Source organism: Oncorhynchus masou, chromosome 12, assembly GCF_036934945.1.
Source record: "Oncorhynchus masou masou isolate Uvic2021 chromosome 12, UVic_Omas_1.1, whole genome shotgun sequence".
NCBI classification, from domain to species: Eukaryota; Metazoa; Chordata; class Actinopteri; order Salmoniformes; family Salmonidae; genus Oncorhynchus; species Oncorhynchus masou.
In genome coordinates, this window is record NC_088223.1 from 36,131,300 (window position 1) to 36,146,960 (window position 15,661).

The 15,661-nt window shown below is 41.4% G+C and overlaps 1 protein-coding gene across 1 annotated transcript; it reads left to right on the forward strand.

Annotated features, from left to right (window-relative positions):
* The first annotated feature begins 179 nt into the window (after nt 1-179).
* On the forward strand, nt 180-11,669 carry LOC135549963 (zinc transporter Slc39a7-like). The gene is made up of 8 exons (XM_064980367.1): nt 180-303; nt 914-1,335; nt 2,092-2,260; nt 2,593-2,673; nt 5,294-5,416; nt 7,980-8,093; nt 9,623-9,819; nt 10,065-11,669. The coding sequence occupies exons 2-8, from the start codon at nt 919-921 to the stop codon at nt 10,317-10,319; spliced, it is 1,356 nt and encodes a 451-aa protein (XP_064836439.1). The 5' UTR covers nt 180-303; nt 914-918; the 3' UTR covers nt 10,320-11,669.
* Nucleotides 11,670-15,661: the final 3,992 nt, after the last annotated feature.

Here is a 15,661-nt window from a genome sequence, read left to right on the forward strand (position 1 = left end):
AGATAATTTATTTTCTCCATCCAATATACGGGTCAGTCAATGTGCACCAATGGTAAACGGCCTGAGTTGGACGCCTTCATCTATCCACCATCTTTGAGTCCGGATGAGAGATTTAAAAAACATATATCTCGCGATATTATGACAGGTACGCTTTATTTACACCAGCGACTGAAATCACGCGAGGTTTCTAATGATTTGACTAAATGCCACGTCTGAGAATGAATAGACACCTTTGAGACCCTTTGCTCTGTTTGGAAGAATTTGTTTGATTTACTATCATCGCTGCATAATTACAGCAGACACGTGAGTGTGTGGCAATTCGCTTATACTGCAACATTGTTGTCATCACCGCAAAAGTTAGCCAACCGTTGTTTGCTATTGTACTTAATTTAGCTAATTATCCCGACAACACGTTGCATGCAAGATAAAATGCGACATCTGCATTCCTTTAATCGCATTCACATCCATCTTTGTCGATGTGGCTAGCTGCTAGCCAGACAGTTAGTGGCTAACGTTAGATAACTTGCTAGGTACCGCAACAATCGCATCTCTTTCAATCCATCACTTTAAGGGCATTTAGCTACGTTAGCTACTCAGCAAGGCTACTTCCCCATTTAGGACCCTTTCCCTCTTCCTGAGTCAGTCTTATACGAGCAGTCAATGGAAAAGTGTAACGTTAGGCCTATTGACTTAGCAGAAGGCCATCATGGGAATGCTGTTAGGTGAAACGTTAGCAGATGGGATGTCAATAGAATGTTTGATAATGTGTTATATGATAACTAGCTAGCGTAACCCATCCACTGTAACTTCCCACAATCATGATGAAATTAAGCTGTTGATATATGAAGCTAGTGTTGCTGTACTAAGGCAGGCAATTGTAACCATAGATGTTGCCTTTGTGTGTCTGTTCTAGGTGAGATGATGGCCCATGGACGTCTGCTAGCGTTAACACTGTTCTCGGGAGCAGTGCTGTTGCTAGCCGCCCAGCTAACTGTTGCTCATAGCCACTCTCATGACCATGGGCATGCACACGACCACCATGGGCATGCACACGACCACCATGGGCATGCACACGACCACCATGGGCATGCACACGACCACCATGGGGGTGGCGGTTCTGATGGTCACTCCCATGGCAGTCAGAAACTGCACCACGGGGCGAGCAAGTGGAGTGCTGAAGCAAACCTGCCCCCAGCTGAGGAGTCTCACCACGGTCACGCACATGACCATGGATATAAGCACGAGGAAAGTGGACACGGGCACACCCACGGAGGAGAGAGGGTGATAAGGGAGGCAGAAGGAGAGAAGAGGGACATAGTGGAGCTCTGGATGCAGGTATTGTCAGTGGAGACCTTGGAGCCATTCATGAAGGGACATGAATGTGTTATTGTGGATATTTGAAACATGATTTTTGTCCAGGTCCCGTGCTACATTTAGATGTCCATTAGTGGTCAAGGCCTACCTTATATCAAATCATATGCAAAATGTCACATCTTTGTCAGTCGGTATCCCTCCTGTTCGTTCAAACAACCTCTTGACTTTCCTACTGAGTCCCAGTGCAAACACAGGCTGCCTATTACTTTTCTGCAAAAACATTTCCCTTTGCCAGTGAATCTGTTGCTAGAGTTCTATTGACTCATTTGGTTTTGACAACTGGACCAGACAACCTCACTGCAGTGTACTGGCAATAACTTTCTGTCGATTTTTCACTGCAGTCGAAATGCGTCTCTGTTATAAAGTTAACATTTTTATTTGCCATGTTCAAAAGGATTTGGTTTGTTAGACACTATTTTGCCATTATTTAAATGTCCTGGTCAGCACGACTCAACAGGTCAACTATTTAGGTACTGTCAATTGAATTGGACCTGAATTGGAATGTTTTTATTTGGCATTCAATTATTGAATGGGTTGGAATGTAAGTACTTTTGTAGACAGGGAATAGCCGATTCCATTGGTTTGATACCCTTGGAACTCGAAACAGCCATCCTTATCAAGTGTGTGATTATTTTACTACCCACAAGCACGCCTGCTCACACACTTTAAAAATGGCCTCTTATGACCTCTGTTTTTCTCTCCTATTCTTACCATTAGGCCATCGGTGCCACTCTGCTGATCAGTGCTGCTCCCTTCTTCATCCTCTTCCTGATCCCAGTCCAGTCCAATACAGACCAGCACAAGAACCTCCTGAAGGTGCTGCTGAGCTTTGCCTCTGGTGGCCTGCTGGGAGATGCCTTCCTACACCTCATCCCTCACGCCCTGGGTTAGTGTCAGTATCACACAACTACTTGAAGTGAAGGGAGGGCATTCTACACCTTTTCCCCTAAACTATTGTTGTTACGGTAGATTTCTTAATTAAGTGAAAACAATTGATTGCCTATCTAGTTTATTGAATATTTTTGGTATTGATGGAATTAATATTTTTAGGTATGATTCTGGGATTTAATCTTTACACAGAATAATCAGTGAAGGAAATGCAACCTTTAAACTGAGCCAAAAAATAAATATTTATTGGTTTGTAGTTAAAAGGATGTTGTCATGCCAGTCTGATATCCATTGTAATTCTTTCTTATTATCTCTCGCTTGTTTACACAGTGCCTCACTCTCACCATGGAGACGAGGGACACGGCCACTCACATGACAGTGAAGAATCACAGGATCATGGCCACTCGCATGGTATATCTACATTTACGAACACCATCATATTATCCAGCTGATCCATTACATTTTTTATTTTATTAAACCTTTTATTTAACCAGGAAAAGCCCATTGAGACCCAGAGTCTCTTTTTCAAGGGAGACCTGGCCAAGAAGGCAGCAACCATCAATACATTACAGAATTAAAAAAATACAACAATATATGATCCAGCCTAAAAAAAGCATTTACACTCCTCCGTAACAGTCTCTCATCAATATTTTCAATTCATTCAGTGGCACTAACATATCTAGATGAAGCATGGATTGTAGACTATTCCATGCGTCTGGTGCACAAGAAGAGAAGGCAGTCTTGCCAAATACTGTGAAATCCTGGGGAATTCTAAGTAGCAACCATCTAGCAGACAGGGTATGGTAACTGCTGGTGGTGAAGGAGAACAGACTACAGCGTTAAAGAGGGAGTTTACCCAAAAGGGTTTTGTAGATGAACACATACAAATGTAGCTTTCTGCGCATATGACGTGTGGTCCAACCTACCATTTGGTACAAGGTGCTATGGTGGGTGAGGGACTTGGCTTTGTAATAAAGCTCAAGGATGCATGATAAATGGAGTCCAGTCTCTGAAAGACAGAGGAGGCTGCATGCATATACATCAAGTCACCATAATAACTTCTTTCTAGGCATAAGTGGGAAGCAAGCCTGATTACGAAAATAAAAACCCATTTTCAATTTAAGCTTCCTCACAAGATTATCCATATGAACTTTAAAGGACAACTTGTCATTTAACCATATACCTAGGTATTTGTAGGATGACACTTTTTCAATGGATAAGCCACCAGATGTGACAATGCTAACCTTCTCTGGCAGAGTTCGAGCTCTGGTAAAGGTCATGAATGTAGTTTTTTTCGTATATTCAAGACCAGTTTGAGACCATAGCGGGAGGCCTGCAGTGACTGAAAAGCAGTCTGGAGCTCTTCAACAGCCTGAACCAGAGGAGCACATGAATATATGACTCTATCATCTGCATATAGATGTAACTGCTGGTTGAAAATGTGAGCCACAGGTTCAGTGATAATACCAGCTTCTATCTTTAAGAGGTAGGGGTCCAGGTTGTCTGGACCTGCAGACTATTTAGTGTCTATTGCCTTTAGTGCTTTATAGACCTCAGCGTGAGAAACAGGCACAAAGTTAAAATGGTTCACATAATGGCTTATATCATAGTTGACTGTAACAGAGCTTACATTAGAGGCCTGGGCCCCACCATTATCAAAAACGGAACCAGCAGATATGAAGTGCTTGTTAAAAACTATATGGGCTTTATCCTTCACTTCATTAGAATCCATCATTAAATGGTCAGGAAGGCCAGCGTATACATTAGAACCAGACACAGATTTGATTAGCTTCCAGAGCTTGGTAGGGTTGTTCAGGTTCTCTGTGACTGCATTTAAATAGTAAACTGATTTGGACTTCCTGATCAATCCTGTGCATTTGTTTCTTAGCGCTCTGAAGGAGTCCCAGTCAAAAGGAGCATGTGCATGCCTGGCTTGAGCCCAAGAGACATCGTTCTACTTAATTCTGCCAATTTATCTGAAAACCAGGGATTGTCCCTTCCAGTGATTCTAATGTCTTCACAGGGGCATGCTTATCACAAATGGACACAAATTTCATGTAAAATTGTCCCAGGCAGTGTCAACATCGGGAATCAGACTTGTCAATCAGACTGTCAATATTATGGTACAGATCATGTAAGAACCCTTGCTCATTATACTGTATGGAAGTATGCCATACTGGAAGTATGCCATCAAGTGTAGGTCAAGTTGTGTTTGAGAGTGGTTGAAATGCAATTGCAGAGAGAGACCAAGTGCCTGGTGGTATTGACATGATGGTCTCGTCGGAGTGTTGGCAAGTTGTAGGGCGTAAGGTGAAGATGATTCACTCACCCATTGATCATTCAGACTATTAAATCCAGGATGGCATTGAGTAAAGAGCAGGCACAGTAACAGATACATAATGCCAGTTTTAAGATGTATTTCAGGATGGGTGTGCAGCGACCAGTAGACGTTGTGTAGAACAACGTAGATTTTTTTTCCCACAGTGCATCAGGTTTTCCAATCCAGTAACCGCTTCTCTGATCCAAGCCCTCAGTGTGTGCCTGCGCTCGTGTAGCAGGCCTTGCGCGCAGACAAGACGCTCCTTACTTGGCGAGCTCCACCTCCAGAAAGGTGTAGGCTACAGTTTACGAGTGGCCCGAGGCAGGGAAAAAAAGGCCTTCTCAATCCGAAATCTTTGTACAAGTACATTTTGTGAAATAGAGACTGAGCTCTTAAAAAATTATTCTAAAAAATAAAAAATGGTTATATACAGTATCCACCTTCACATCAAAAGTGTTTGCTTCTCTAAACAGGTTCAGGCTAATTAAAACATAACTCTTATCTCTGATCTCAAGGGACCACACATACAAACGGACAGACTGACTTGCTACCATCTTGGATTGTGCAGAATGTCAATCACCAGTATTTTCCATGCTTTAAGAAATCTCTTCTACTCTTCATTTATTTTTTGGGCGGGTGGGGGGGAGGGGGGGTCTGCCCCCATTTTGGCAAACAGCATGTCCCTCACGGTGCTCCTTGTCATACCTGTAGGTGCCGCCCATGGTCACATGATGTCAGTAGGGCTGTGGGTCCTCGGAGGAATTGTGGCCTTCCTGGTGGTGGAAAAATTTGTTCGCTTCCTGAAGGAAGGAAATGGACATGGACACTCTCACGGTAGGTAATCCATTTTAATTGGAGTTTGTAGCACAGGGGAAAAACAAAAGGCCAATTTGAATTGATGCATGTGCTCCTGCTATATCAATTCAACAATACCTTCTTTTTTTTTTTACTATAACTCTCATGCCTTGAAATTATCTCTGTGTGTAATGCATTTCTTTCTTCCTGTTGACCACTTAGTGCATTCGGAAGTATTCAGACCCCTTGACTCTTTCCACATTTTGTTACGTTACAGCCTTATTATAAAATGGATTAAATTGTTTTTTACCCCATCAATCTAGACAATACCCCATAATGATAAAAAAAAACAACAACCCGGAAATATCACATTTACATAAATATCCAGACCATTTACTTTGTTGAAGCACCTTTGGAAGCGATTACAGCGTCAAGTCTTTTTGGGTATGACGCTACAAGCTTGGCACACCTGTATTTGGGGAGTTTCTCACATTCTTCTCTGAAGATTATCTCAAGCTCTTGTCAGGTTGGATGGGGAGTGTCGCTGCACAGTTATTTTCATGTCTCGCCAGAGATGTTCGATCGGGTTCAAGTCTGGGCTCTGGCTGTGCCACTCAAGGACATTCAGAGACTTGTCCCTAAGCCACTCCTGCATTGCCTTGGCTGTGTGTTTAGAGTCGTTGTCCTGTTGGAAGGGGAATTTCAGTCTGAGGACCTGAGCGCTCTGGAGCAGGTTTTCATCAAGGAACTTTGCCCCCTTCATTTTTCCCTCGATTCTGACTAGCCACCCAGTCCCTGCCGCTGAAAAACATCCCCACAGCATGATGCTGCCACCCATGCTTCACCGTAGGGATGGTGCCAGGTTTCCTCCAGACATGATGCTTGACATTCAGGGCAAAGAGTTTAATCTGATTTCATCAGACCAGAGAGTCTTATTTCTTATGGTCAGAGTCTTTTAAGTGCCTTTTGGTATACTCCAAGCGGGCTGTCATGTGCCTTTTACTGAGGAGAGGCTTCCGTCTTGCTATTATACAATTAAAGGCCTGATTGGTGGAGTGCTGCAGAGATGGTTGTACTTCTGGAAGGCTCTCCCACCTCCAGAGGAACTCTGGAGCTCTGTCATTGACCATCGGGTTTTTGGTCACCTCCCCTTCTCCCCATATTGCTCAGTTTGGCTGGGCGGCCAGCTCTAGGAAGAGTCTTGGTGGTTCTAGACTTCTTCCAACGATGGAGGCCACAGTGTTCTTGGGGGACCTTCGATGCTGCACATATTTTTTTTGGTACCCTTCCCCAGATCTTTGCCTCGACGCAATCCTGTCTCGGAGCTCTACGGACAATTCCCTTGACCTAATGGCTTGGTTTTTGCTCTGACATGCACTGTCAACTTACATAGACAGGTGTGTGCCTTTCCAAATCATGTCCAATCAATTGAATTTACCACAGATAGACTCCAATCAAGTTCTAGAAACATGTCAAGGATGATCAATGGAAACAGGATGCACCTGAGCTCAATTTAGAGTCTTATAGGAAAGGGTCTGAATACTTATGTAAATAAGGTATTTTTAAAAATGTATAATACATTTGCAAATAATGTCTAGACCTCTATTCACTTTGTCATTATGGTGTATTGTGTGTAGATGAGGACAAAATGTAATCAATTTTAGAATAAGTCTAATGTAACAAAATGTGGGAAAAAGTCGAGGGGTCTGAATACTTTCCGAATGAACTGGATGCATTGCATGTCTATTGTTATGGAATAGGTTAGGTAGTTAAATTAACATTTCAGTCATTTAACATATGCTCTTATCCAGCGTGACTTACAGGACCAATTCGGGTTAAGTGCCTTGCACAAGGGCATGTCGTCAGATTTTTCATCTTGTCTGCTCAAGTATTAGAACCAGCGACCTTTTGGTTACTGACCCAACGCTCTTAGTTTAGTGCTTAGGAGCATAGTTGCACTACACTACACTACCACTTCCCACACTCCATCCCCAGAGGTCAGCAGCTCTGCCGTGAAGCCTTGATAAGCACACTGTTGTGAGCAATTAGGAAGGATCTACAATCAGTGTGAGATGCTATCTTTATTTTTGGTGTAGGCCTTTTTGTACTTTCGTTTTTGTAAATATTTATTTTGTCACCATGAACAAATGATAATCTGCTTGGGCTAGCCGACTCGTGTGTCAGGATTGAGCAGGCGCTGGAACCTGCTAAAGTGGCTGTCTCTTGGGCACATGCGTACCACACGGTCCACATACTCTGTCCCGTCAGATAAACTCACAGGTTAAATCAGGTTACAGACCACTTAGTTAGACCTAGGACCCCTAGACCTAGGACCCCTAGACCTAGCTAATGTAGCCACATCTTTAGGCTAGCAGCTAGTTGGTTTTGTAACATGACCTCTGGGTCCATTTTGAAGTCTGAAAATTGATTAATTGAGATTTCCCTCTTGCCGAGAGCTACTGTATGGTCAGGGGATTAGATGCTGCTCTTCTAAGCCGTCTTGGTAAATAAGCATTTGTTCTTAACTGACTTGCCTGGTTAAATAAAGGGGGATGGTCAGTACACCAGAGTTATGCACATATTTTTTTCCGTCTTTTTTCAGCTGCTCCTAAGGCAAAGGAGAGTGACGGGGAGGAAGAAAATAAGGAGGGTGAGAAAGATGGAAAAGAAAGCAAAGATGAGAAGACTCCAAAAGGAGTGGAGGAGAAAACTACAGGTAAGAAGAGTTGACTAATTGCCACTTAATTTCTTAGTGGGCAGTTTGCCTTTACTGAAATTGCTTCTTTTCTTTTATATCAAAACCAATTTTGCTCAAGAGAATATTCACTTTGACAGCATTTAATTTACCAGCCTCAAATCAATCCTGTTTCTCTGTTATTACGTTTAACTGTTGCGATTATTGTCCATTCTCCCTTCTCAATATTAAGCAGGGAAACCACATTATGGTGATTTCTGGTACATCAAAATAAATCAAACACAGCATGTTTTTGGACTCATTCAGCAGTTTTTACCAGATTAAGTCCAATACCATTTGAAATGAATATAGAAAGTTACATTTATATTCCTAAAACATACGTTTCCGGTGGCAAATGATTTTGAGAAATAGCCCCTTGTCAAAACAGTTTTAATGTGTCCATACAATAACCAATATGTAGAAACAGTTCCTGATGTATTGCAAGCATAAAATGTACTATCTACACACACATGTGCAAGAATATTAATCAGATTACTTGTATTTTTTTATGGGACACCTTATTAACTGCACACACACCAAATTGATAGATCACTCATGATGATGAGGGGGGAAAGCAAGTTATATGTGCTGTTGAAACTACCACAACTCAATAACCACATTGAAACTGGGGGGTATTCCCTAATGCTGGAAGGGGGCCCCGAGTGAAAGTTTGGGAAACCCCTGGGTTAGAGCTACATTTAGAAGTGTTCCATTTTGATTCAAGGCGGTTGCCGACGTGGTAAGTGTAACGCCAGTTTGTTTTGTTAATCACCTCCATCAATATCAAGTTGGAATATATACGTTCTAGGTGTATGTGCTGTTTAAACTAACATGTTTCAAAATCATCTAAATTCTAGAATATCGGCTGGAGATTCCGGGAGGGTGCTGAAACGGGGCAGAAAAAAATCAGTTGCTTTGTTATTTAACTTCAACGAATCGTGACCCCTGGCATAGGATGTCATCACTGACAAGGGTTGGCTGTTGTTTGGGTCTCAAATCAGTGTATTGGTGTGCGGCCATCAACTTTTATACAGAGAGCCACAAAATGTTCTGGGCCATTTGAGCTTTAAAATTAGAAGGCTGTTCTAAGTCCTGCGACTGACAGGCGTGTATCATAAAATCAATGGTGCCAAAACTGTTTAAACAATCCAGTTAATACATTTGTGATGACTGTAAATTTGGATATTAATATCACCAATCTGAAGAAAAAAGGATGTACAAAATCGTGGAATTATATATGTGGTGAAAATGTAAGCTAGTGTAAGGTGGACATGTTTTGTCCACCATAGGGAAATTAGTGTAATATAACATAAATATGTCAAAGTAATTCAATATTTTAATATATGATAGTAAATGTAGTACACTCACATTTTTACAACAATGACATCTATTTATTTGTGCTTTAACCATGGAGGGAGTTAACAACAAATGCTCCTAAGCACAATTTTACCAGGCGCTCTAGATTAGTCCATAGATTCTGTGCTGAACGTTTGACGTCCCTATCAATATAGATATCAAGGTATCGGGCTACCTGAACCTGGCTGCTGACTTCACACACAATTTCACTGACGGGTTGGCCATCGGTGCATCGTTCCTGGTGGGCCCAGCAGTAGGCACAGTCACCACTCTCACCATCCTGCTGCACGAGGTGCCCCACGAGATTGGCGACTTTGCCATCCTGGTCCAGTCTGGCTGCACCAAGAAGAAGGTAATGCACAAGCTTCAACTTTTCATAACAATTGATGTTACATGTACTGATGTCGGACAGGAAACGGAAATGTGCTCGACTATGTACTGAAACATGCTCGGTACCAGTTGTCTGTCATGACTACAACACAAAGCCTATTCACACATGGTGGCAGCCGTAAGACTTGTCTTTTCTGTTTGAACAACCTGCATCAGAAAGTCTCTGTAGGTAGAGATGTCCATTGACAACTTCCTCTTTCCCATCAGGCTATGTGTCTACAGCTCCTGACAGCCTTGGGGGCTCTTGCCGGCACAGCCTGCTCCCTATTGGCTGAGGGGGTGGGTGCGGCCGCCACAGCCTGGATCTTGCCATTCACTGCAGGTGGCTTTGTGTACATCGCCACGGTGACAGTCCTGCCTGAGCTGCTGGTTGGGCGCTCTAGTCTGGGCCAATCGGTGATGGAGATCCTGGCGATGCTGGTTGGAATTTACATGATGGTGCTAATCGCAGAGTACGAGTGAGAGATTGAGTCGTCTATAAGAGAGGGTGGTAGCGCTTAAGGAGATGGAGGTATTTTGAGAGGAGAGGAGGAGAGACTGAACCAGAGAGATGGATTTATATCATTGTTGTGATTGGAAGGAAAGACTGATGAAGTTTAAAGGAGAGCGGGAGAGAGGTGAGAAGAGACCGACAAAGAGCTTTCACAGGACTGGACTATTTGTTCCAAAGAGGACCTGAATAGGGAGTTGCATTTCAACACCAACCAACTGGAGGATTATGACGAACAAGTTCTGAACTGTACAAAGTCCTCATCAGCAGGACTGTCCCCGTGTCGAAGTCCGATAGGTCATCAAACCGAGACTTAGAAAAGCAAGGCAGATGACTCGGAGTTATAGTCCATTATAATTGCACAGTTCATTCCCTTTCTGGTCACAAAATGGCAACCCAAAACAATGTACTTTTAAGTTGCCGTTTAACCATTGAATCTGTCCATTTAGTTAACTAAAATCAAGAATGGCCTCCACACACAAATATTTGTAATGTTTATTTTACCTTTAATTGTACTGGCAGAGATCACAGATTGAACACAATAGAACTAGACAGTTAAGTGGTTAGGGCATTTTCCAAGATTTTTTAGGAGAGTGACAGGATTCGGGGGAAGTAGACACTGTCCTTCAAAACCTAATTTCTTCAACCCTACTTCATTGTAATGTCTTGACCAAGTGATGTTTGCCCTTATTTTGAACAACTGAATGATGAACCCTCTTCCATTTTTGTTTAGTGTTTATAAACCATTGCTGCAGCAAGTTTTGTTGAATTGTAACATTTATTCTTTTTGCGGATTCACACACATTCTCTTGCGTACTGTACTCAAACCTGCACTGAGTGCGTTTGCTCTCCCTCCGCTCTTGACGAATACAGAAGGCCTTGTCTCATTAAGGCAATCAATGCTGTAGCTGTTATGCGTTTAGAAATAACTCCCTCACCCTGGACCATTCTGTGTGTACAAGACTGCATCTCTGGCCTGATTCCATGCCCCTATCCACAGGACCTGGTTGACTTTCTTGTGGGTCTGAAACTGTATTGCCAATATTGTATAGTAAGCTGCTTTACCTTGTTATCTGTGCTACGTATGTTTTCATCGATTGTATACCTTACATCAAAAGTCTTATCGGATGCTTCAGGTAGTCAACATTGGCCTATAGATGGGTGCAATGGCTTGATTTGGAATCACACTATTTAGTCAGAGGGACCAAGTAAAGGACTAATGTTAAAGTGGTGGATGGGATATTTGTTAAGCGTGGGGGTGGAGACTGGTGGAATTTTTGTTACTTTTATCTTGACTTTTCATTAAACAATTTAAGATTCTCTCACAATGTTTCACACAATCTTTACTGGGTACCTGTTTCTCATTATGTAAATGATACAAGAGAATATGAAAAGAACAAGCAATCCAATTCTTGATTAGACAGTAATCCAACTTAGGTCGCTGACGGGTGTATAAAATCGAGCACACTGCCGTGCAATCTCCATAGACAAACATTGGCAGTAGAATGGCCTTACTGAAGAGCTCAGTGACTTTCAACATTGCACCGTCATAGGATGCCAACTTTCCAACAAGTCAGTTCATCAAATTCCTGCCCCGCTAGAGCTTCCCCGGTCAACTGTAAGTGCTGTTATTGTGAAGTAGAAACGTCTAGGAGCAACAACGGGTTCAACCACGAAGTGTTAGGCCACACAAGCTCACAGAACGGAATCCCAGAGTGCTGAAGTGGGTAGCGCGTAAAATCATAGTCTCGGTTGCAACACTCACTACCGAGTTACAAACTGCCTCTGGAAGCAACATCGGCACAATAACGGCTTAGCAGCCGCACACAAGCCTAAGATCACCATGTGCAATGTCAAGCGTTGGCTGGAGTAATGCTCGCCGCCATTGGAATCTGGAGCAGTGAAAACGTGTTCTCTGGAGTGATGAATCACGCTTCACAATCTCGCAGTTCGACGGGTGGTCCTGGAGGTTTTTTCAGGGCCTGAAAATATTTCAAGTCAGGCCGATAACAGGTTACACTGAAGTTTCTAAACAATACCGAAACATCTTTGGTTCAGTGTTACCATCATATTTTCATTGAGGAAGTGTGATCATAATCATTAGGATGTTTTAGCGATTTTGAAAAAACAGACCTGTTTTTGCCTCAGGGTTAGATTTTTAAAATGAAATTAATGTCATTTAAAATTTCCCATCCATTAAGTAGAGACTAAAATAACATACTTTTTTTCAGCTTTCAATGTTTTATTTATTTTATTTTATAAAGCATTTAATGTCAGGATTTCACTGTTTTTCACTGTTTTTGTCCTCACACCCAGACGTTTAACATTTGATGTATTACACTTAGAAAAGTCTTGATAATTAGAAAATATCTAATGTCTAATATGTATATATGTCAAGAATATACATATTAGATGTGCATAAACCATTTGTTACTTTTTTTTTACACAAAATACAGTAACCTCTAAGTATTGTGTCATTACCACCACAAGCAAATTACACAAGGTTTTTTCAAAAGTTTGTACTTTGTAAACATGGATATGAATAGTCACAGTGGAACACATGGATGTCATGGAAGGAGATTCCAATTTTGATGCTGTGAAATGATAGAACAATCTAAGGTAAATATGGCTTGAGAAGATAATATTTTTATTGTACGTCATTACCAAATAGGCTATAATTTCATCAAATGATGTTAGGTTTGTTATTGTTTTAACTATGTGCATTTAGGATACATTGTATGCTAGCTGTTCAACTGGAGTTCGCATGCTAGAATCCCTGCTATTTATGACCAAATACTGTAAAAATGTAATTTCCACCACACGTCATTACTGCCACAGAATGAACTATGATGGTAAGGACAGGGTGTGATGGTAATGACAAAATATATTAGTTTATATATCGTTTTACTTACCTTAATACCCGAAAAGACACAAATTACATGTATGGTCAGGTTGAAATTGAACACTTATTTGTTAAATAAGACCATTACATTTTGTATTATGTTAGGATGATTGAAGGATTTTGATGTCTATTTATGTTACTTACTATGGTTATTACTGACTTTAATTGTATATTTTTCTATTAGATGCCCTCTAAATCAACCAAGGAGAGGTCAAGGACATATATAAACAAGATCCTATAAGATACCAGGGGTATCTTAAGAAACAAAAAGATACCTCAAAACAAAAGTAAGTGGTGAACTGAAACCCATCTCACCACTTTCCCTGTGAGAAAAAAGGAAAATAAATCAAAGAAACAGAAAAGAGTGGTTATGGAGTCACACCTGTCAAGGAACACATCACCACACTCACCTGAAGTCTTCCAGCTACAGAATGATGACCTATTTGTCCCTCAAATGACTCCAAATCTATGTGATTGTTTTGGCCAACAGACCGTGATAATTCAACAAACAGAGGCAGACAAAGCACAACCTTCCACCTGCACAGCACCACAGCAATCTCCTAAAGCACGTATTCCCAAACTGGGGGACGCACTTTTTTTTTCACATTTTCAAACAGTCCATCTATGTTCCAACGGGGCTATACATTTGGGTTAGGTTGTACTATGAGCTGACTGAGTGTAAATACATGGCTCTGAGTGTAAACACCTTTTCACTAGAATCTTTCTTGTGTTAAAATTATCGTCAGTGCGAAATAGCTTGAAAGCTTTTGTAATTCAACTTGGCTGCACCTACGGTTATGAGAACAATAATTCAAGTGCAATACCTGCGTCGACCTGTGACGAGCAGCAAAACACCGGAAAAATTCTAGCCTACCGGAAAGTTACAAGAAGAACGTGGACAGATAACAGGTAGGTCGCCAGTTCGTGGCTTGTTGTCAGAAATACAGCATGCATACACATTTGTTTTGTGTGTTTAAGTGTTTGGTTTAAAAAACGTGTTAAACCAGTAAAGAAGGTTACGTTGCATACACAACATAGAATGTGTGCACACATGTCATAGAACAACTAGAAAAAGAAAGTGACAGACTAATAATGCATTGTTGGTAAATGGTGACAGACTGACTGATCTGTAAGTAATAATACATATGTATTTGTTATGCAAAGGGGTTTGTAGATCAGTCAGTCTGTGTGTGGAGGAGGACGAAGACTAGTTACGTGCAGGACATAGTGAAACACACGATATCATTGACATGCAGCTTTTCTCATAGAGGGAGGTTACTATGTGAAGGAATGTGCTTAGATTGGTAGTTGTCTCTTTATGTTTCTTTTGAGATGGTATGGCCTCCGAGGACACCCAAGACCAACTGGGTGAGGCTATTAAAAAGGCAGACCGGCTTTCTGAGGAGCTCAACCAAGAGAAGGACCCACAAACCCAACTGGATGAGGCCATTAACGAGGCAAAAAGGCTGGCTGAGGAGCTCAACCCAGAACGGGTAATGTAACAAGTCGTATATTACCGGTAATGTAACCCCTACAGCTCCCATACGTGCACAAATATTCCCAACACAACCAAAGCACCACAGCTTTATGATTTATCATTGCTTTTTGTTTGTCAAAGTAGACCCCCACATGGCACAAATGTGAATTTAAACGTAGACTCCGTGATATGAACTGAACACGGGCATCAATGATATTGCCCATTGAGCATGAGGCACAAGGGTGCACTTGTTAGCATCCTTGTGAACTTCTACACATGTTAACTGTGTGAATGAGCCAGAGCTTGGGTCTACTGCAGGTGCCTTTCCTCAGCTGACAAATCACTTCATAAAATTCTTGCTTGTGCTCCATATGTGCACAAGCAAGCCATGCATATTTAATGAAAGGAGAGTCAGAACTCCAGCAAATCTTTTGAATTAAAAACCTTTTGATCACAATTTTTTTCAGCTCCAAGGGCCAGTACATCAAGTGCCAGACTAGTGCAAAAAAATTTGGGTCGGTCACTGAGGAGGAAGAATCAGGTATTGATGAGCGATTTAATATATTCATCTATAAAATTCCTTGATATTCAGTGGTTTGTAATTAATTTATTGTATTTTTATTAAAGCTGTAATTGGTAGTTGAAACAATAACAAAGCACACTCCCCTCCCCTGTTTTGGATGGATGCAATAACTTACCATCAATGTTATTCTTTTTTATAACATTTTAACCATGTTTTAAGGCTGTACAGTGTTTTTTTTAAACATTTACTTTGTCTGCAAACATTGACTAAAACAAGCTTATAGTTTGGGTTCTGATGGGGTACGACTTAAACTCATGAGGCATTAATCCTCTAGAATCAATGGGTACATATCATTAATATAAGTCAAAAAATGGCTTTATCAACTTCTAATCAACTTTAAGTCTAATTTTGT